The sequence below is a fragment of the Hipposideros armiger genome, unplaced genomic scaffold (assembly GCF_001890085.2).
Source record: "Hipposideros armiger isolate ML-2016 unplaced genomic scaffold, ASM189008v1 scaffold_146, whole genome shotgun sequence".
Classification (NCBI taxonomy): domain Eukaryota; kingdom Metazoa; phylum Chordata; class Mammalia; order Chiroptera; family Hipposideridae; genus Hipposideros; species Hipposideros armiger.
The window spans coordinates 2,729,970-2,751,229 of NW_017731496.1; the positions used below are offsets into that span (position 1 = coordinate 2,729,970).

General features: G+C 38.1%; 1 protein-coding gene across 4 annotated transcripts in view; it reads right to left on the minus strand.

Annotated features, from left to right (window-relative positions):
- DAB2 (DAB adaptor protein 2) overlaps nt 1-21,260 on the minus strand; it is a 50,702-nt gene that overhangs the window by 17,072 nt on the left and 12,370 nt on the right. For 2 of the 4 annotated variants that reach the window (XM_019650758.1, XM_019650755.1), the window contains exons 2-6: nt 4,759-4,950; nt 3,280-3,419; nt 2,421-2,519; nt 642-773; nt 67-147 (exon numbers count right to left, since the gene is read on the minus strand). In XM_019650758.1, coding sequence (XP_019506303.1) covers nt 67-147; nt 642-773; nt 2,421-2,519; nt 3,280-3,419; nt 4,759-4,849 — 543 coding nt within the window. In that variant the 5' untranslated portion in view covers nt 4,850-4,950. Of the gene's footprint in view, nt 1-66; nt 148-641; nt 774-2,420; nt 2,520-3,279; nt 3,420-4,758; nt 4,951-5,023; nt 5,079-10,670; nt 10,736-21,260 lie in introns of those variants that run through there. The other 2 variants (XM_019650756.1, XM_019650757.1) reach the window with 2 other exon arrangements.

A 21,260-nucleotide genomic window follows, 5' to 3' on the forward strand; every position in this document is an offset into this window, starting at 1 on the left:
TAATGTTCAAACATGGTCCTCAGTACTGTCTTAAGGTTAATAGAACCTATATTGGGTAGTACTTGCCTTTTTCTTTTCTTCTTCCTTTTTCTTTATATTATAGATAACTTGAAAAAGGTCTTTAAGATCAATGACTAATGGCTCAGCCTGAAGGAAGAGAAAGCATCTTTATTAGTATTTTAATCTTAATATTTTCTTTCCTTTGTCCCCTATCACTTCTAATTAGTTTTCTCCTTTTCTCTTAAAGCTACTTGTTACCCTCCCCTGGTTTATGGGGAATCACCACCACTCCAATCCCGGCCCCCAGATACATAAAAGATAGAAGGGTTAGTGAGTACTTAGATAGCAAGAAGCGCAATGATAATTTTTCAAGTTCCTTCAGGATTTCTTGAAACTATTCACCATTGTTCTAAAATCAGCATTAACCTTGCCAGAAAGTCCATTCTAACAACCCTTGTGCCACACACTCTGTGAGAATCAGTGACATTTTAAAAAGATCCTTAGATCTATAGTCATCCTTTGAATCATTGTTTAGTCCTCCTCCTCCCTCCACTTATTTATCTCTAGTTGAGTGACAGACACTCCTACGTGTCACTGAGGACAAGTGCCCCTCCAGGTATACCTCCAGGCTCATAGCTTACCTGCTGCCCTGTCTTTATGGCAAAAAACTGATGCTGGCCTTCTGCTCCACACACATAACCGAATGCCCGGTTGTCTGTCACATCACGGGCGATGAAAGAAATCTTATTTACTGGATGCTCATGCTCTATTACCTGAAAAAGGAACATAAGGAATGATTTACTGGGAAAACTAGAATCTATTTGTTGTCTAGCACAACTAAATATCAGATAGATAGGCATGTACAAAAAAAGATAACATATTTAGAAGAATAACAATTTTACCTCTGGTTGAAGGCTAGAGCTATATTTATCCTTGCTAGGAAGGGTTCCAAAAGGAACAAAAAGTAGAAAACAAAAGTGGTAAGAATGCTCTTTCTTGCTCTACTGATGCTTGATTCTCTGTACCCCAAAAAAGTGGTGCCATAAAGGAAGGAAGGACTGAGGAGTAGGAGACCAAGAATTTCCAAAGTTAAGGTGGGACATATAACCCTGAAGCCACTCCAAGTAGGCCTATTTTTCCAACTCAAAGACAAACTCAAGGGAGCAGCATAACTAAGCTAGAGGAGTGTTCACAGGGATCGTTTGACAACGGCTCAGAGTGGCCAGAGGACAGTTACCTAAGTATTGCTGGAACAATGATCCCTAGTACATTCTGGAAGCTACCAAATGCTGTCATCCAATATTTCTCAACCTCACTTAGAGATTCAGGTCATTATCCAGGATTTACATGTTGTGGGGGATTGGTAGTGGCTTCCCCTCTATTCCCTTGGTCCTTTCAAGTCAACAGCAGGGTTGAACTCTTTAGGGATATCTGTATGTGGTCAGAATGTGTCTTGGCTTTTGTTTCCAAATGCTGAAGTCTACCAAAGTTTATGTTGGGTATATTAGAAGGGTTGGGGAGTGAGAGAATGCTTGTGAAGGAAACCTGCCACCATTCTCTGATGGGTTTAGGAAGACAAGACTTGAGAGATGAGGGGGAATGGAGACAGCAGTGCATTAGTGAGCATGAACTAGGGTTTCAGTGCCCTAAGATTGGCCAATGGATTTTGCATTTTAGATAATGGGTGTCTCTAGAAAGGGATGGATAGTAACTGGAAATCTCCCTATAGTACCTTGATACAATAGAGTATTTTACAGCAATGAAAATGAGTTACAAACATTTTAAATAGATGAATCATATGTATGGCTAACTGAGAAAAAATAGTCCCGGAAGACTTGAAGTATGATAGCTTTTAGATAAGGCTCAAAAACAAACAAACAAGCAAAACTATTGGTATATGATAGAAAAACAACAGCAACCATACACAGACAAAAATGAGAAAAGTTATCTGTGTGTGTGTGTGTGGGTGGGGACGGGGGGGAAGAGGAAGAGAAAAGAGAAGAGAAAAAAAAAGGTAGATGTGTTAAGGTAATATTCTAGGATTAGGTTAGCCAATAAGTTCACATATAATCAATATATTAAAATAAGACCAATGCATAGACCTAGGATAGCATCACAAACCAGAGTTTAGGATTAATCTAGTTCTGTGTACCTGGGATCCAAGTGATATTTATAGCATACCTGTGTTTATAGACTTGAGGTTCACATCTATTAGAGGAAATACATTTCAAAATAATGTATCTTGACTCCTTACCTCCTACTCTATCTGTTTTTTTCCCATTACTTCTGCAGAAGTAATACATACCATTTTTTTTTTCCTACAGAATTTTGAAAAGGAAAAAGGGGAGCTGAAATTTAAGTCGCAAATTGTTTGTCAGACTCAGGTTGTCAGAAAAGTGTCAGTGAAAGTAAATTCTTACCCCAGTTTTCTCATCAATTATCTTTATTCCAGAAAGGGAAATGTTGACCCAGATCCTTTGTTTGTGTTGTCCCTGAGATCGACCAGCTGCCGCCATTCCCTGATGAGGTTGGGAAAACAAAACAATAAAAACTAGTTAAAAGTACCCAATGGTGCTTCTGATACTAAAAATTTAAAAGGTAGCTTTGTTTTCAGCTTGGTTTACCATCTATAAAAGGATTAGGCACCTTTCATAAGAGGTAGCAGGATGGGATAGAAAATATTGAACCAGGATACCACTAGCTAGCTCTGAGAACTTGGACAAGCCATTCTAATTTCTCTTGGCTTCAGAATAGTCATTGGTAAAGATAAGGCTGGACTAAGAAGATCTTCAAAGATGTTCTAGGCCATGTCTTATTTAACCAAAATTACTTATTTAATTAGTTTCTTCCAAGTAGGGTCCTGACTTTTACCTGAATACTTCCGGAGTCTAAAATTTGACCTGCCCACAGGGAAGGGCATCTGGAGGACTGTTATACTTGATGAAATCAGGTTTCTAGAACAGCATTCAAAATATGCAAACAAACTCATGGCGTCTCATAAAATGAGGTGCTACTGAATTAATGATGAGATCAGAAAAGTTTTTCTTTTAAATAATTGAGATATACTGGGGGTGCCAAAAAATGTATACACATGACTTGTATTCATCTCTTGTTATCGGTATATATTGAGTATTACAATTTTAATACAGATTTTTTCCTTTTTTAAAATGTGTATACAATTTTTTGACACCCACTGTATGTACATACAAACTTGCAATCTAATTCCCTCTGATGGGTATTTGCTTAAGGCACAGACAATGCATGCTTTCTCACTTTTACCTTTAGTTTCATCATAGAATCTTGGCTCATTTTATCCCCTCTTGCATCTGGCACATCATCAATGCCGATTAGTTTAGCCTTGTATTTTACACCATCACCTTTGAATCTGGCCAAAAGATACTCATCTGTCTTTTCTGAGCCTGAGAAAAGAAAGAAATATAGGATAAAGTTTATAAACATATTGAAATATCAGCACCAGATATAACCAACTATGCTCCAGAATCCTCAAATCAGAGTATAAATCTTGATTATACTATAATTGATTAAATATGCAATATTCTATACTTATTCTCACTTCCTTTGAGTCAAATCATGCTCTGAAATACTGTATATGATGTTGGGATGGAGAGAAAATAAACTCTTCAAGGTTCAAAATGGACTGAATTATGGGAAGCTTATGAAAATACGTGAAGTGGGATTTGGGGATGGGATAGTCATCATAGTTTTAAAACCATTTTTAAAAAGAATATAAGGAGGATAATATTTTTGTCTTTTAATGAAAGAAAAATAAGGCACCACACAATTGCTAACATTTTAAACTGTCAATAAAGCAGTGGAATTACAGGTAAATTTCTTTGAAAACAATTAAGATAATTATTCCATCTTTATAACTTCTTATGCTTCTCCTAAAAGGCTTGTGCAGTCTCATCCCCAAAGTGTAGAAGTTAAAGGCAAGCAAGTCACAGAATATTCTCCAACTATGAGTGATGAAGCACGCTGGCACTTTCTAGTGGCAATTGGGGTCAAGAATACGGTCTAACAAAATAAAGATCTCGATTTTTATGAAGTTTTTTTTTAGCTGAGCCATCCTGCCACCTGTTGGCAGCTCAGCGGCTGCTCGGCTCTGGCCGGGAATCAAACTGCTATTGCTCAGAGCTCAAACTCTTGAGCAAGCTCTTAACCAACTGAGCCACTCGGCCAGCCAAGATCTTGATTTTTTAAAAATAGCTACTTTGGGACCATTTAGCTCAGTTGGTTAGAGCGCAGTGCTCATAACACCAAGGTTGCCAGTTCGATCCCCATATGGGCTACTGAGCTGCGCCCTCCACAACTAGATTAAAACAACTACTTGACTTGGAGCAGATGGGTCCTGGAAAAACACACTGTTCCCCTCCCTCACACTCCCCCCCTCCAAAAAAAAAAAACCCAGCTACTTCAGTAAAACAAAGTGGTCAACAGGTTCCTGAGAGATAACCATATAATAATTGATAGTTGCATTTATGATTAAGATGCTATGAAATCTTCCTGGAAGGACCCACATTGCTGCAATTACAGGATTCAGAGGCATCCTTATTATACATATATGGAGTGAACCAATGTCCTCTGCCAAAATGCAACTTTCCTATCTAGGAGGACCTGAGGATAGGCCAAGGCTGAAGCAAGGGCAGGGCTAACTCTTACTTGACCCTGAACTTGATATTTCTTCAAAAGTAACCACTCCTACCTCCCTTCTTCGGCCTCAAGAGGGTTTCTCCATACCTTTCTTTTTTTCTTTCTTCGATGGTGCTTTTGGTGCAGCCTGTTGGTCAGGCTGACCATTAGTTGTGCTTGTTTCTACTTCGTTAGACATGGCAAGAAGGCCTATAGCAACTCCGGTACCAGCAGACACTTAGTGACACTTAGGCGATCCCGATGGAGAAGTCTCAAATGAACATAACCTACCACAGACACCTGTAGGCAGAGTTCAGAGGCGTAATTAGATCACAACACAGCAAACCCAGACTTTATCCCATAATATACCTACAACTAGTGATTCGCCAGTGTAGTTCTGCAGACTCATTTTGTTCTTCCTCTTCTGTTAGACTGAACTCTGAAAGCAGGGGAGTAGGCAGGACTGTTCCCTTTGTAGTTTCCAAACTGGAAAGAGGGCGTTTACCAGATTTTTTTTTTAATCAATTGGTATCTGGTAACATTTAATGATTATCTAGCTAAGTAGCTTGTGGTGGACTTTTAACATAAAAATCTACTATTAAAGATAGGGATCAAAATGTGTCACATATAGAAAAATAAGGTTTTGTAGCAAAACAGAAGGCTGAGTCTGAGAAAATTGCAACTGGCATGTGAAGCGGGGCAACATACGTTCTGGTTGTTCAAAAATTCCTTTAACTAGAAAGGCAGTGTCAAGGATAAAGTTATGAATTTTATCTTATTCATATTGATAAGTATTTTTTCAAATGTTAGGATTCTGCCTATTATCTCCAGGGTTTTCTAAGCACTATACTTTAAAAGATGTCCACTTTTGACATTAACACATGTATCAGAGAAAGAATGATTGTATGGGATGTCTATAGTGCATGTAATTCATTGAGTGTGAATGCTTTTATGCTATTATTTAGCATTACCATCCTCAAAACAGTTGTGGTCTGTGCTCTCATGAAGCTTCTCCATCACAGATAAAACAGAAAGACGCAGTCACTGTCAGCACACAGAAGTGAACTGATGTTTTAAAAGTCTCTTTCCACTCCCAGGAGTCAAAGTTTCTACACAGCTCTTGAGAGAGCTAGAGAAAGGTTAACTTTCTCCATGGACTGCAGACCAAAGGCAAAGAAAAGACATTCATGGTTCTGTAATCCGGTTAAGAGCACATATGGGCTGGTCTACTCCTCCCACCCCAAAAAGCCCTCTTAATTCTGTGCTATAGCACCCATTAATTTGAGCTTTTTAATTCAAGGACCAAGTCCACCACATGGGAATATGTACTACATGGTAGATATTTAAAGGATAAAAAGTAAGTCTCAAATTTTCTCTCAGTGAGCTTCAATTGCACTTACTTGCTTTATAAATGTCAACATGTTTTCCTGAAGGTCGGTACTTAACCTCTCCCCCATGAATCTTTAAATAGCCTTTGTAGTCTTAACAGTCTTTAAAAACATGTACACAGATAAATACATAAATATATGCATGATTAATGTTATCTGAATTATTTCATTTGGAGATTTAGTAGCTAATTTAGCTCATAGACACCTGACTAGTAGGTAGCCAGAGAGAAGTCTTTACAGGTGAACATCATACGTAATAGAGAACTCAAAGCCCTATTTACTCCAGACTTCTTTGGGGCCAGGCACTATTAGCCTTTACCTGCATTAACTCTAAGAAATTTACAGTAATCCTATGAGTATTATGATGCAGTATTATGTGACTTTCCCAGAGGAAAAGCCATGGCACCGAGGTTTTAAACTCCACAGCTGTAAAGTTGTGAAACCTGGGTCTCCAAGTTGTCTGGCCCCAAGCCAGAGTTCCTCAAAGGTGATACTGATGGATCTCATCTGAGAAAGCTCATGCTAGCTATAAAGGTGTCCTATTATATTATATACCTACTACAATGGCCCCCCAAAGGTATGTCCAGTTCTAACCCCTGGACCTTTGAGTGTGGCCCTATTTGGAAAAAGGGTATTTACAGTTGTAATTAAGGATCTTGAGTTGGGATCATCCTGGATCTAGGGAGAACCCTCAATCCTATAACAGGTGTCCTTATAAAAGAAAGGCAAAGGGAGATTTGAAACATAGAGATACACAAAGGAGGAGGTGATATGAAGACAGAGGTGGAAAGTGCATTGCTGCATCTAAAAATCAGGAACACTAAAGATTGCCAACGTCCACCAAAAGCTAGGAGAGAACCACAGGACAGGATTTCCCTCAGAGCCTCCAGAACGAAAAACCCTGCTGATATCTTGATTTGGGGTTTCTGGCCTTGGGACTGTGAGAGAATAAATTTCTGTGGCTTTAAGCCAGTTTTTGGTAATTTGTTATGCAGTCCTAGGAAACAAGTACAATACCTCTACTTTGTATGACTTGATTGGTTTCAATGGTCCCCAAGATTTATTTTCTGGTGACATGATAAATCTAGTCACATCCACACCCTTCCAGTTTTAGAAAGCCAATAATCATTTTCATAATTTCAGAGAATTTATTCCAATTCAGTAGGATATTACCCATGTTAACACCATCAGGAGGTGAGGCTAAGCAATGTTCCAAAGGGATACACTGACATTGATCCTCCTGCATCCTCACCTTCTCCCCAAGGGGCCACTGTCTTTTTACATTGCTCAGATCCCATCTTAGAAATAAGGAAAATGCTTCTCATGACCCTGTAGTCCTCTAACCACCATCTCTTAATCCTTTCATAATTAAATATCTACAATGGATGGTCTCCTACCCTATGGCTTTTCATATTCCCTTCCCCTCAAAGGATTATTCATCTCAACTGTAGTCTCAGAAAGTCACCTTCCACTACTGATGGGTCTCCTGACCAACTCTAATTACTTTGCTTTTCATCCTTTTGAGTGTATCTGACTGCATGCCTTAGACACCTATACCTTTTGGGGAGCCTTTATTTTTTTTTCTACTTTTTATTCCCATGACAACCTTGAAGCTCCAGTCCATGGCTTATGTTTGCTGAATTGGAATGATATGGATTTCTTTAACAATAATATTCTAAACTTTAGAATAATGTTGGACGCCTCCCTACTTAGTCTTGTAGTGACTCCCCTTGTATTTAAGACAAAGATATAGGCTTTTTTGTTTGTGAGAATTAAATATTTTGTCCCCCCTTATCTTCAACCTCCTTTCCTTTAACTTTTGAATACCAACTCAAGTTCTTCATTTCTTTTAAAGCACTTTTGTTTTATGACTTTTTGTTTGTTTGTTTGTTTTATGACTCTTTACTTTTTCAGATTTTCCGAGCACCCTTTCCCCCACATCCTACCCATCCCAGTTACCTCTTTGCCCCTGAAGACAGGAGATAAGACTTCTCCCTGAAGCTTTACCCTCCTTCCCTCCATTTCTCGTTAAAAAGTAACCTGCATATAAGAGTTTAGTGACCATCTTTGAAGCCAGATATTATACTTTTCTGCAGGGTATTACTTCTGACAAGAAATTATTTAGATCATTTTATTGACAAATTTTATTCTAAGGTGAGAATATTTTAAAGAAACTTGAGACGTGACACGAAGCACTTTGTAGGGTTTGGGAGAGGAAGTGGTGGTGTGGTTTAGTCATAAAAGTGATATAAGACATAACTACCTCACAACACAACATCTACTGTTGGCAGGCTGGGTCAAGATGGAGGGGTTCTAAAGTGATGGGTGCCACTTTGGTTTTATAGCAACAACTTCTCTTTTTAGACATTTAAGTACCACTTTTCACAGCATCTGAATTGTTTTAAAGATATTCGGTCCCCTTTGACTATATCCTTTCACTGTTAGGGGACAAGTAGTTATAAGGGGCAAGGGAGAAATAAAATAGGGAGAAAAGTTTTTTTTAGTATAAATTTCCTGAAGAAAAGATATGTGTATGTTGGGTTGCAATAACCAAGGGTAGGTCTCCATTGTAGGCTATGCAATTTAAAAGGTATCTACGTTCCCTGAAATGAGTGGAAAGTGAATTTTGTGTATAGGCCCTAAGACTCAAAGATAAATTCCTCTAACATTCCTAAGAAATGTTAAAGGTTCCTTGAAAGACTTTAACAAAAGTGTACATCTAGTTATACATATACCAGGGTGATAAACATTCACCTTTCTCCCAAGGTTTAAAGAGTAAATCCCCCATCGCAGAATTCCCAAATGCGCAAGTTATCATTTGACATGCAGTAGATAGAAGAAGTCTTGCTTCCAGACTTAGGTCCCTCTATAGAGAATAATCAACTTAAGTCCAACATTTAAAATTCAAATGCATAATCCTTTCAACAATGTTACAGAATTGTCAACCGACTCATAAAACCTTCACAAGTTTTATAATAAGTTGAGTTTTGAAAATGATTAAGGTCTGGAAAAGGTATATGAGGGACAAAAGATGCCCTAATTATTTCCTTTGATTACTTTCCCAAACTTGGGCATTGCTTAAAAAAATTTTTTTTAATTTAAAAAATTTGAAAAACTGTCTAGACTGCATTAAGCTACAGGGTCTGTTTTAAAGCTCTAGTAAAGTAAAATATCCCCCTTATAAGGGGGGAACTGTGGGTATAAGACAACTAGGAAGTATGTAGTCACCTTATTCATTGGGTTTAGTCCTAGGGACCCTTATGACCAAAGAGCACAAAATTAATCAGGAAACACATACATTGAGTGTTTTCATAAGGTAGGGATTACAAATTAAAGCTGAAAAACATAAATAGAGGGTTACAAGAACAGCTCCCCATCTAAACCTACCTGGTTCTAGTTTTTAGGGGATGGGCTATTTGCTTCATTAGAAGCTTGGGAAGAAAAATAAGAAGATACATCTGGAAACAGATGAGGACCTATTGTATATTCTTTACTCCTTTTTATGGCCTAATGTAGAAAAGAAAGGTGTAAATGAAACTTTGCTAAGTCAATAAAATTCACTTCCATTTGAGTGAAAATGTCTAACTTGGATGTTGGACTTAATACAAATCTCCCTGAAAGAATGTGGGGACTTCCCCTTTCCGTGAAACAAGAATCAGATGACTAGGAGAGATGCTGGAGCTTGCGACATCTTTTCTGAGAAGGCTGAGAAATGTATACCAGAACACTGTGAGTCATCTCAGGACGACTATGTTCTTTGCACACAAAATAATCTGCTATAGTTTGTTTATCCCTTCCATGAATGACTCATGTAAGACATCCCGTATTTGCAACCCTGGAGTGTTCAGCATAGGAACAAATTTGTGTAGGGACAGGCTTGGCTGGTGCCTTCTTGTTCTTGCTGCTTTTCCATCAGTAGGATTGTATTGGTATCAGCAATGATGCTAATAAATAATTCCAGGGCTTTATAGCAATAGCATGTTGCCAGTTTGCCACCTTCCTCCCAGTCTACTTTCTAACTAATTATATTAAGCAGAGAGGAAATTGCTTGGTCAGTGCTCAGTCTCAAGGTGCTGGTAAGAGGAATAACTTGAGTTAAAGACTTACTTAATAGTAGCCCCATTCTGTAAATCGTAGAGAATCTGTTTTTAATGATAAGGAGAATAAGACAAACACCTAACCTACCAAGCACTTAACACATTTATCCTGACAGTACTATGAAATAGAACGTGTCTCTATTTTATGAATAATGAAATGGACTCGGTAACACAAGATCAATCGCTAGTAAGTCGCTCGGCTCAAAACTGAACGTGATCTGTGTTCCCTTGTCTACTATATATGCTGCTACTCCTTTTTATTTATTTTTTAAATCCCACTGATTTTAACCTGTATTTCATAAGCTGCTTTCAAAGTCATAATCACATTGACTTTACCGTATCAGTTAACTTTTCAGAAAGAGAGCACAGAAAATAGACACAGGAGAGAGAGTTAAGGAGAGTAAAGAACAAAGCAACATAAACATCTTTAGAGTGTCCAGTACTTTGTACTGGTCAGGGAATGTGTTTCCTTGTCCTTTGGAACATTATGCCTGTCTCAGCTCAGGTACTGAATTAGGACATGTGAAATATTAACCTCTAAGGCAGATCTCGGGGTCCAAGAGGTCGGCAAACAGCCTTCACCACTATCTTCAAAGTAGCCTGTTGAGAATCAGAAAGGTTACCAGAAATGGTGCACTGAAGTTAGGCAGCTTTTGATACTTGATGTAAAGCCTTCCTCCCTTAACTGCCTGGATTCCAATGCTTTCAGGAAGGCTTACTCTACTCTCCAAGGCCAAGTTGAGCAGACAGTAAGATTTTTTCAGCCTGTTTAATTGGGGAAATGAGACTGTTAATGCACACAGAAAAGAAGTCTAGAAGATTTTCTTGTAAATGCTGACACTGCTATCGGGGCCTCAGTAACAAAACATGCCTGAGTCAGGGAGGCATACACAAGTTAGGTATTTATGGAGAGCATGCTTCACAGCTTTTAACCCTTGGAAAGGATGCTGCAGGACTTAGGGGATACATAAAGCCCGAACCCAAAAGCTTTTCCCCTATCTTTGGAACCAAGTCAGACCAGAGTTCCCCATACAGTTGATTTTGGGTAGAAGTGAGATAGCATAGCAGCTAAGAAAGAGTTCAGGCTTGGGAATCTTACATACTTCCACCATTTTTTTAGCTCTGTGGCTGAGGCAACTTATATTTATTTCTTCACCTGTAAAATGAGAATATAGTTTGCAGAGATATGAGAGCTCAGTAAGAATTTCTGCAGAGACTTCAGTGTGTAGCATATAGAAAGTGCTCACCAAATGGCAGATGGGATGAAATCAAAGGTAGGTTTTAAGCTAGGTTGTGCAGTCTTATGTTGCATTCAACATTGCTTTTCCACAGCAGGTGTTTAAACAGTTTGAGAACAACTTGGACCAATAAGTAAATAACTAGTAAGTAGAAACATGGGAGAATGTAGTGCTTTAATTAGTGAGGCCCAGGTGAAAAAGTGAGAGGATTTGCCAATGTGAGAGTCATGTCCTGTTCAACTCTGGCTTCTGAGTCTACAGAAGGTAGTTTCTGAAACAAACAGGACTCTGGGAGCAAAATCTACTTTAAGTTATCCAGAGACGTCTGTTCTAATGGATCCAGAGTCAAATCTAAGCCTATATCATTGCCATTGGCAGTTTAGAAGGTCTAACTCATGTCGATGTCCACGCCACACCAAAATCAATTAAATTAGAATCTCTGGGGAAGGGACAGAAGCATCAATATATATTTAAAGATTCCCAGACAATTGTAATATTCTGAGAAGTTTGAGGTCTACTGCCACAATCTTTTGCCCCCTTAAAGAAATACCAAGTGGATTGAGCTGGTAAACTAGGGAATAGTTTGGTTACATCCTTTCATTGTAAAGATTAGGAAACTGAAGGCAAGAAAGAGTATATAACTTGTCTAGTTGTTCAATAGCTGATTGGGGATAGACTTGATACCAGAAGAACTCTAGATCTAACATGAGACTCTACTGTCCTATTCCTAGAAAGTGTGTGTGTGTGTGTGTGTGTGTGTGTGTGTGTGTGTGTGTGTGTGTGTGTTTTAACTACATCTTAAGAAGGCTGTACAAAGCCCATTACATAGAGACTGAACCAAGAACACCTTCCATTTAGTAAATATACCAAGCAAAGAACAAGAAAATAGCTTAGCAGAATAGTTTGAACATGGAATTTCACAGACGTTTTCTGAACCAAAACAGAAGAAAGATTTTATGTGGTCTAATTATACATTGTTGCTGGATTCTTTTTTGCTTAGGTAGCTGGAGTCCTACTTGGTCAAACTGGCTCTTTAATGTTGATTTGGCTGCGGGGAAGAAAGTATTTGGCTAGGTTTGAGACGCAACTCGCAGATCAAAGAATTCAAGTTTATTTCGGTACATTCTCTACTATTCAGTACTTACCCTTTTAGGTTTTTTTTTTTTTTTTAGCATGATAGGAAGTTCGAGTTCTGGAGTTGGCAACTTTTAATATTCTTGAGTCATTATGACCTCTTCTAATTTTGTACTCACTCCCACCCATTTTGTTTTTAAAATAAGTTTTTATTAGGAATATCTCCTACTACAACTAATGAAAAGTCATAATAAAGAGTGCTGAGGAGAGTTTAAGCTTTAAAAATGAGTTTAATGCAATTCAAGCGAAGGTCCATTCTCGACTGGGCAATACAACTAATTCACTGGAAATGTCTAAAAATTGTTCACAAGTTGAACTGAAGTATTAAGTTTATGATCATATTACTCAGTTGTTTCAGTACAATGTCTTTTAATTTGAACACTTAACTCTTCTAGGGTTAGAAACAGTAAAAAAATGTAGATTCATAATGAGAGTTTGCTCTAGACTCTTGGTAAAGTGGGGCATGAGTTAATCTGCTTGTATGAATAAAGACATGCATAAGGGATTGAGTTGAGAATCCCTCCTAACACTCATTCAGACTCTATGAAAGAAAGTAGTAGAATATCCCTGAGGTCTTTTGACCTTGTGGAATTTTTCTGAAGATGGACACAGGAGGCTTGGGGTTGGACTAACTGATATTAGAGAGTATACCCATCGCAACTTTCACATCCCAGCCAATCATTCCACCCCAGTTCTTAAGTATGACCTCCTCTATCTTAGACTAAACCGAGTAGGAAACTGAAACCGAACTTGACCCTTTAACTTCTACAAAGGGAAGGAAGTGAGATTGAAGCTTTGGAGGCTCAAAAATCAGGTTTCCATCATTGCTTCGCATTGCTGGCACTAGATCATTTCAGCTATGCTCTGACATGGTTGCCCTGATGCCACAGACCCTCTGGGCATGGCTTAACCAGGCTATGGGCATATGTGCTCTGTATAGCTCAAGTGAGCTGGGCAGGACAATAAAATGGGTATAATTTGACATGGAAAAAGGAATGGGGGATTTCAGGTCTAGTGTACAGTATGTTTCAACCCAGATTCAACAGAACTCTGCATTTGGGATATTATTGGGCCCTGATCCTCTTAATGATGTGGTATTTGCTTCATTATCTGCTGTTGTCCCTTTTGTACTTGTCCCTCAGGAGCCATGTAAGGAAGAGAGACTGGCAAGGTAATGACTGAATCCTTGAGCCCAAGGTCATAATATTAAGTACAGCTTTATTAGCTGCTGCTCTTTCTGTTAGAGAGATATCAAGTCAACTGTGGAAGGAGCCATGAGTGATTTCCATTAATTCTGAGGAAAGGTTTTTAGTAGCTCACTGCCTTGGGAGAAAGGATTATTTGGCTTTTGGGGGGTGGGAGGGGTTTGGCAAGAGCTACCTTTCTCCATACACCTTGGGCTTTAAGCTCAAAGGTAGCTGGCGACCTGGTGGGTAAGTTTGTATAGCAAGCCAAGGCATTTCTGGGAAATGGCAAATGGATTTTATGACCCAACACTGGGTAGGAAGGAGGGGTTTGGAGTGGAGGGCTCCTTATGGCTGAGGAATGGGTAGAAGGTAAGAAATCTGGCCAAAAACAACTGGGCCCAAATGTCAGGGTTCCCAATTAACCTGGCCAAGAAGATACTATGTCACTTGGGGCTGGCCTCTGCAGTGGCTGGTGGGTGGTATATATGAGCACACTGAAAGAGCTGTGTGACAAGACGGCCTGTAGGGACACGACAGAACTCCGCTGAACACTTCTTCCCCCACCCTGTGACACTACTGCAGGACCAGTGCTGGCAGCACCTGTTTCAGTCACCAGAGCACTTATTTTAGTAGATAAAACCCATCATGTTTTAGTGGCAGCACAGTAGCCTATACTGGGTTGCTGTCATAGGCTGGGAACACGATGGTGCAGTGACAAGGACAGAAGGGAGCCCTCATAAGGTTGGGTATTTCTAGTTATGAAGTGACAGTAACCAGGAAGTATACCAAAAAACATGTCAAAAGAAGAAGATTTTTAAAAAGCTATAATGTTCATGGATCATTGAAATGAGTGACTAGACTAAGCCAATTTTAAAATTTGAATTTAGAAGAGCTCTGTTTTGTACAATTAGATGGTAAAGTAGGATAATAGAATTCTACTTCTCTCCCATTCCAAATCCAAGGGAAGAGAGTGTTCTAAAGAATGAGTAATTTACACAACCAATTTTAGGGTTTTAAAATTTAAAAATATACTGCTAACATGTAGCCTCTAGACATTCTCTATTGCAAGACCTTATGGGGCAGTGATCTGAGGAGGTGCATTATGGAACTGGTACAAAACCACAGTAAACACATGGTTTTTACTTTGAATTTGGCATCTAAATGTACAATGGATATTATGCTTGATTCTTGCAGAAAAAGGTCATCAAAAAGCTAATAAGTGAGGATCAGAGAAAAGGACTGTCATTGTATCATTTGATTCCTAAGCTGATATGCTGACACTATCTATACCCTCTTCAATAATCCCCCTCATATCTATGTGTACTAACCCAAATTGGCCAGCAAGCATTCTATTGTTTTCACATCTATTCTTCCTAAGTTAGATACTTCTATCAAAACTAAATACTCTTCCTAGTTCCAAGCTAGTTTTTAAATAAATTGTATAAATGAGTCTTAGGAATTTTTTTCCTTAAAACACAACATCAAGTCGCACTTTCTCATTCTCACATGAAATAATCCTGAATTAAGCCCATACGGATGTGCAGTATATCTAGCCTGTGGACTTCAGGATACAAGTTTATTCACTTGAGTCCCTCTGTGATTACATCTATGCTTAGACACATACATCTTAACTGTTAAACAAATTCCACTTTCTACTCAAGTGCCATTATAAAAGGTATCTCAAAGGTCTGTGTGGACATTAGAGGAGTTTTAAAAAGCATTATTTAGAAGCATCTGCATTTTCAATATTAAGGTATAAACAAAGAGCCATTACACTCATAGAACTATTTTATGATATAACCATATCAGGACACTTTAGAAGCAGGCAGGTAATCTTAAACTTTCCAAAACTCTTCCAAAAACCAGTTCAAGAGGCACTGCTTAATATTTGGTTTCTTCTTTAATAGCCTGATGGAATTATATTAAATCCCAATGTGGTTTCCCTTTCAGGCAGAGCCCCACATTTATATAATCCTCCAAGCTATTGCTTGAGTGTTTCTGAACCTTTCTGCAACTCGCATTTCAGATACATGCTGTGTTTCAAAGAGTTTAAAGGAAGAAGAATCCAGCTGCCTTGTAATATCAGCACAGAGTAGTCAAACTGAGGTGTACATAGTAATTGTATATAGACAGGTGGAACTTCTTTTTGTTACATATAGACAAAAACTATGAAAAAAAAATTATTACAGCTACGTAGACTCTACACAAGATCAGCTGAGGTTATCTGATTGTGTATGTACACACACACACACACACACACACACACACACACACAAGCGATTGCCTGGAAAGTATGTCAACATATATTGCTACTGAATAAATAATCGTAATAAAATAAACTCATTAATAATAAAAAATAGTTATCTGCTTGTAATATGTGGTCTCTGGGCTCTAGGTAGCCTTTGCACTAGAATATGCCCTTTGTTTTACTGTTCAGTCTACCCTTAGAGTTGGCGTTAAACTTCCATGAGAAACTTGCCATTGGCTCACATTTCCACATCTGATATGATCTGTTCTGGTTGGGCAAGATATTCACAGCCAACAGGGCATTTAGGCTTCATCTGCAAGAAGAATAGTGGCCCTACTAACTACCATTAGAGTCAGAAAATATTTTTTTAAACCACTACTGTTTACTGCTATCTTGTGGGCTTGATATATCAATTATCACTTTAACAATGGGTCTTCAGGATTTAGATGATTTCCCTTAGAGGAGACTTGGTCACTCTCAAATAAGATGAAGGAAAAAGGAGTCATTTAAAAATAAAAAGGAACTTTCTATTTATTTGTTGAATTTTAGGTTTACAGAGATCCAACAACCTGATAACCAGCCTTCTCTCCTCTTAATACCCGTATTCTAACGTGAAGGTTAGGAAGTTTCCAGAATATTATCTGAAAGACCAGGGGGGCTCTTCTAGGAGAAATAAGAATATAAGCTCTTTTGCTTACTTCTTGGTTGCTGGCCAAATTAGACAGGTTAACAGGTAAGGAATCCCTAGGTGATTTCAGTTCTGGTATTCAAGAGAGGAAGGTGAATCTGCCAACTTATTTTCTTGCCTTTTGAGATTACATATTAACACTACTTGAGTCTGAAAAATTTAGGATACAGGATCCAAAAAGGTCCTGAAATAGCTAGCCTACCTGCTTTAAAATTGTGCATACAGTTACACAAACACTCTAAGAAGTTGCTGCAGAATGAGTAGGAAATGGACAAAGTGGCAGAAATACGCAAGTATCCTTGAGCTAAAGTTCACACTCTGTCGTTATTCTCTGATCTTTTGGGAAATAGCATTAGACCAAATAAATGCATTTTTAAACTGAGGGGTGGAAAAATTCTAAACAGCAACACATTAACCCATGCTAAATGAAACAGATTTGGGACTTTAACTGATGCACAATTGAAGAAACTACACTGAATGATAAAGTGTTCTAATGTACTGAAATATCTATGTATAGTTCAATCATTTCAGAGATCAATGAATAAAGGAAGTTCCAATTACAATAAAAACTACCACTTAATATCAGACTTACAAAGTCTAAGTAAGTGAGACAGCTTTTGTTTCATGAATTCTATATATAAACCCAGGTTGATGTAATCAAAATTATACCTGTTGGAATCATGTAAGTCATCACCATTAATTGATCCTCTATTTCACAAACATGTCTAGACATTGACCTTAGGGATCATGAGGCACAATTGGCAAGTTTGGAAGAGCAATTCAAGGAACCTTGTATCTAGTAGAGCTTTCAGGAAAATGCCACTCCTATGTGGTCCCAAACATTAAAATGTTATTACTAATCTACAGAAGCTTTCAGGAAGCTTCTCTATCCCCTTTGTCAAGTCATTTAAGTGACTTCTACAAGTAAGGTTAAAATGGGTGGTGGCATTTCAGAGAACCAAGTTACGAGTTCTTAGGAAATGAAGATACAGCTCATTGGTCTTTCTTGGTTGTAATAATCAAAGAATATAAGGAAAGGCCTCAGGTTATCACCTTAATCTGTACAGATTTCAACAAGTTTATTCTGGGATTTAAAGAGCGACTTTGAAAATTTTCTAACATATATATTTCACTGGATTGCCTTCTTAAGTCATCTGTTCTACTGTTAAAATCATTCCAGGGCTGGGGGAGGGGAAATCAAATTTGTACCAGCTGAATAAAAACAGGATATCTAAGAAAATTGTCCTGGTTATGTCATTAGATGATATTTTCAAAAGCTCAAGTCTTGAATATTTCATTTCCTACTCCATCTCCCACTCCCCTTATTTTCGATAAGCCCTTGAGATGACATTAACAATGACTTTGAGGAGCCTAGAAAAATGCTATTTTTCTTCCCCAAAACCAACATTTTTTTTTACTTTTGATCTACCAGATGGAAGAAGTAATTAGTGTCTTACTTTATATTAACATGAAGTAATATTGCATGCAATATGCTGTTTCTTATAAATGTTATACTGTTAGCCTGATAAACAAGTCAGTTTGGATATTTTAAAAGGCAATAAATGCATTAACTAAACAAATCATCAGTTCATATGGTGCCAAAGGAACTGCTGCTTCTCAAAAGGCTTAACTTATTTGAGATGATAAATTTATGTACTAGCACAATCCAGTTTTTCTGGTTTTCTAGAGGCTATCAAGATTTGTTTATTGGATCTATGTCTGTATCTTTTAAAATGTGTTATTCAAAATCATCTCCAGCTGCAGACAGTTTTACAGTGACTTTATACTGCTGGGTAACTGTCTGTTCCTCCCATATTAAATGAGTTTGATTTATGTTAATGGTGAGATTCTTCTATTGTCTAACAGTTGTGCTAAACACCTATGAATTATATTCTGCTTTGTATTTCTCAGAGCTTTGACTAGACTTTGTGTTATCTGTCCTTTGCATTAACTTATTATTTACAAACCTGCCTAACACTCAGAGTTATAAGTAGAACTTAGTGGTCAAGGCTTGGCTTTAGGGCAAGTAGTTGGCCAAAAATCTGATTTACCAAGGGGAAGACTTTCCAGAATAAGTAGATGGGAGAGGATTCTTCCTCCTTTGAGGCCTGTTGAATGCACACAGTCCCTTTCGGGTTTCATTACGTTTTGAAGATGACAAATCACAGGGGTGCCACTTGGGTCTATCATTCTAGCATGAGATGAACTAGTAGCAATGGTTACATATCATAGGCCATTTTGCTGGGCTTCAACTGAGACCTCCTGGCCCGTTCCGGGATATTCCTATTTATACTGCACTACAAAAAGGCTTCTGGTTAGACTACCCAGGAATGTCAACATCACTGACTAACTGGAAATGAAGTTTCCTTGGTTCCTAAAAAAATGTAATATTTAAGCAAAATGTTTCATTAGCTTTCATAACAATCTCTTCTGTTCCCTGGACCATTTAATAACCTGTTGCAAAATTCTGTCCCTGCTAAGTAATTGACACATAAACACTTAAGGAAAACATGAGATGGACATAAGTGATTAGATAGGGGCTCCATTTGTAGCCTCTCTTTATGATCCTTATTATGGTCATTAAATAAAAGCAACTTGAGTTGGTCCCTGAAGCTTTAGACAGATTCACTCTGCAAGGGTATCTCTTATTTTCTAGTCTTTTTATGTGGGCATTTTTAGCAGCAGAGAATGCAATTCGATCATTTGTTTCCTTAGCTGAACTCTATAGCCCTGTGCAAAGACAAGTCTTTGAAAGCCACTATTAAGTTCCTAATCCAAACTTTATTAAAAAGACTCAGTATTGCAGACAAGGGGGTTAAGACAAATCCTCAAAAAAGTAATGATCAAGGACTACACCCCACAGAAGCCTCCTAGTGCAGCAAAACTTGAAATGGGGAATATGTTCGTAGTTGTAGTGTTTTATTAACTAGCAATGTACTTTTTCACAAAGTATAGAAGTATGTAGATAATTATTAGTTCCACCAAGCAAACTAGTGAAGAAAACACCATGGACAAGTTTTCTTAGTCCCTCTAAAGTAAGCAAAGTTCTACCTTATTTAGGGCTAATTATTAAGCGGGACATGAATAAAGTTACCTTCTCAGGGCCACTCTCTCCAGTGTTGAAATTCCCTACCTTAAATTCCATTTCACATCTGCACCTCCATCTAAGAAATTCCCTGGAGGGGAAAACAGATGCCATCCCTTCTGACACTTAGGGGTATGTCATCTATCACACACTGCCTGGCCAGAGTGACTATACGAATGGTAAGTCATTGGCTACCCTGGATTTTGCCCTGAATCAGAAAATTTAAAAATCCTTCAAATACGTACAGCTTTTTGTTGTTCAGAGCATATGGGGTTTGGTGATTGATATCTGCTCAAAACCATCATGATTTAGAGATTTGAAACAAAATTTGCCCCTGAATGCCAGTGAACAAGCATGCCAGCAAGTTAATTTATGTAATAGCCACATCCCTGTTATGTGCCAGGCACTCATCTAGAGCTTGGGATACGTCAATGAGCAAAATAAAGATCTATTTCCTTAAAAGGTTTACAGTCTGGCAGGAAAGACACATACATGGAGCACAGTCTTTCAGAAGGTGTACCTGCTCTGGAAAAAAACAGCCAAGTGGATTGGGAAGCCAGGGTTGGGAATGGCTTAAACAGTTCCTTATAAACACAGAAGGAATACTAGATTTGTAAAAATTAAGTGTATTGAATGTTTATTATAGACTCAGTGTGCTAAGACCCTCTCTTTTAATCCTATGAGGAAGGTATCATTATCCTTATTTGACAAGAGTAGAAGCTCACGTACAGTTAACAAGCCCACTGAAAGTCATACAGGTATAACATGTAAACTCTTAACTTAGAACAAGACATGCAAAAAAAAAATAAAAGAAAAAGAAAAAGGGAATTAATCTAGTTCTTCAGATAGGTGGACTATGTATTAGCCAGAAAATGCATTTGGGAAAGAGGAACTGATAGCAAGCATAAAGGATGCTTGTGTCATGTGGGCTAGAATACAGGACCCGTGCTGGGTTATATCAGTGGAAAGGGTCAGAAGTTGGGTCAAACTTGGCTAGAGTGGTTTACACAAAACTCTATTTTGTCTAGACAGTACTGGGAAGACTTTGAGGTTTTGAGCAATGGCATGGAGGTTGGGGTGGTGACAAATCCCTGTACGGAGCCATGGCATCAAAGAGTGAGATAGCTTTGTAGTATGATAGTTGCATGAACTTGCCACTTTGAGTGATTCAACACTGCCGGTTTCTTTCATTTAAATACCTTGGCTAATCTTTTGGAAACAAAGCCTTTTAATTGAAAGGTTAAGGTCTAACAATCTCAAATGTCAGATTCAAGGTTATCCCATCCCGCCAAGCTAATGATGCTCAGCGACCCTCAAACTTCAAATAAACAAAGTGTCCCCAAGGTGGCTTTAAATAGTCAAAGGCCATTACATCTTATAACCTCCATTCTAAGATCCATTTAATCCTAAAATAAGAATTTTGAATGTGTCAACTCTATAAAAACTTACACAGGTGAAATGATATTTTGAAATTTGAGCACCAAAAGGAACATGTTTTTAAGAGGCAGCTATTGACTAAAAAAAAAAAAACAAACAAAAACGGTC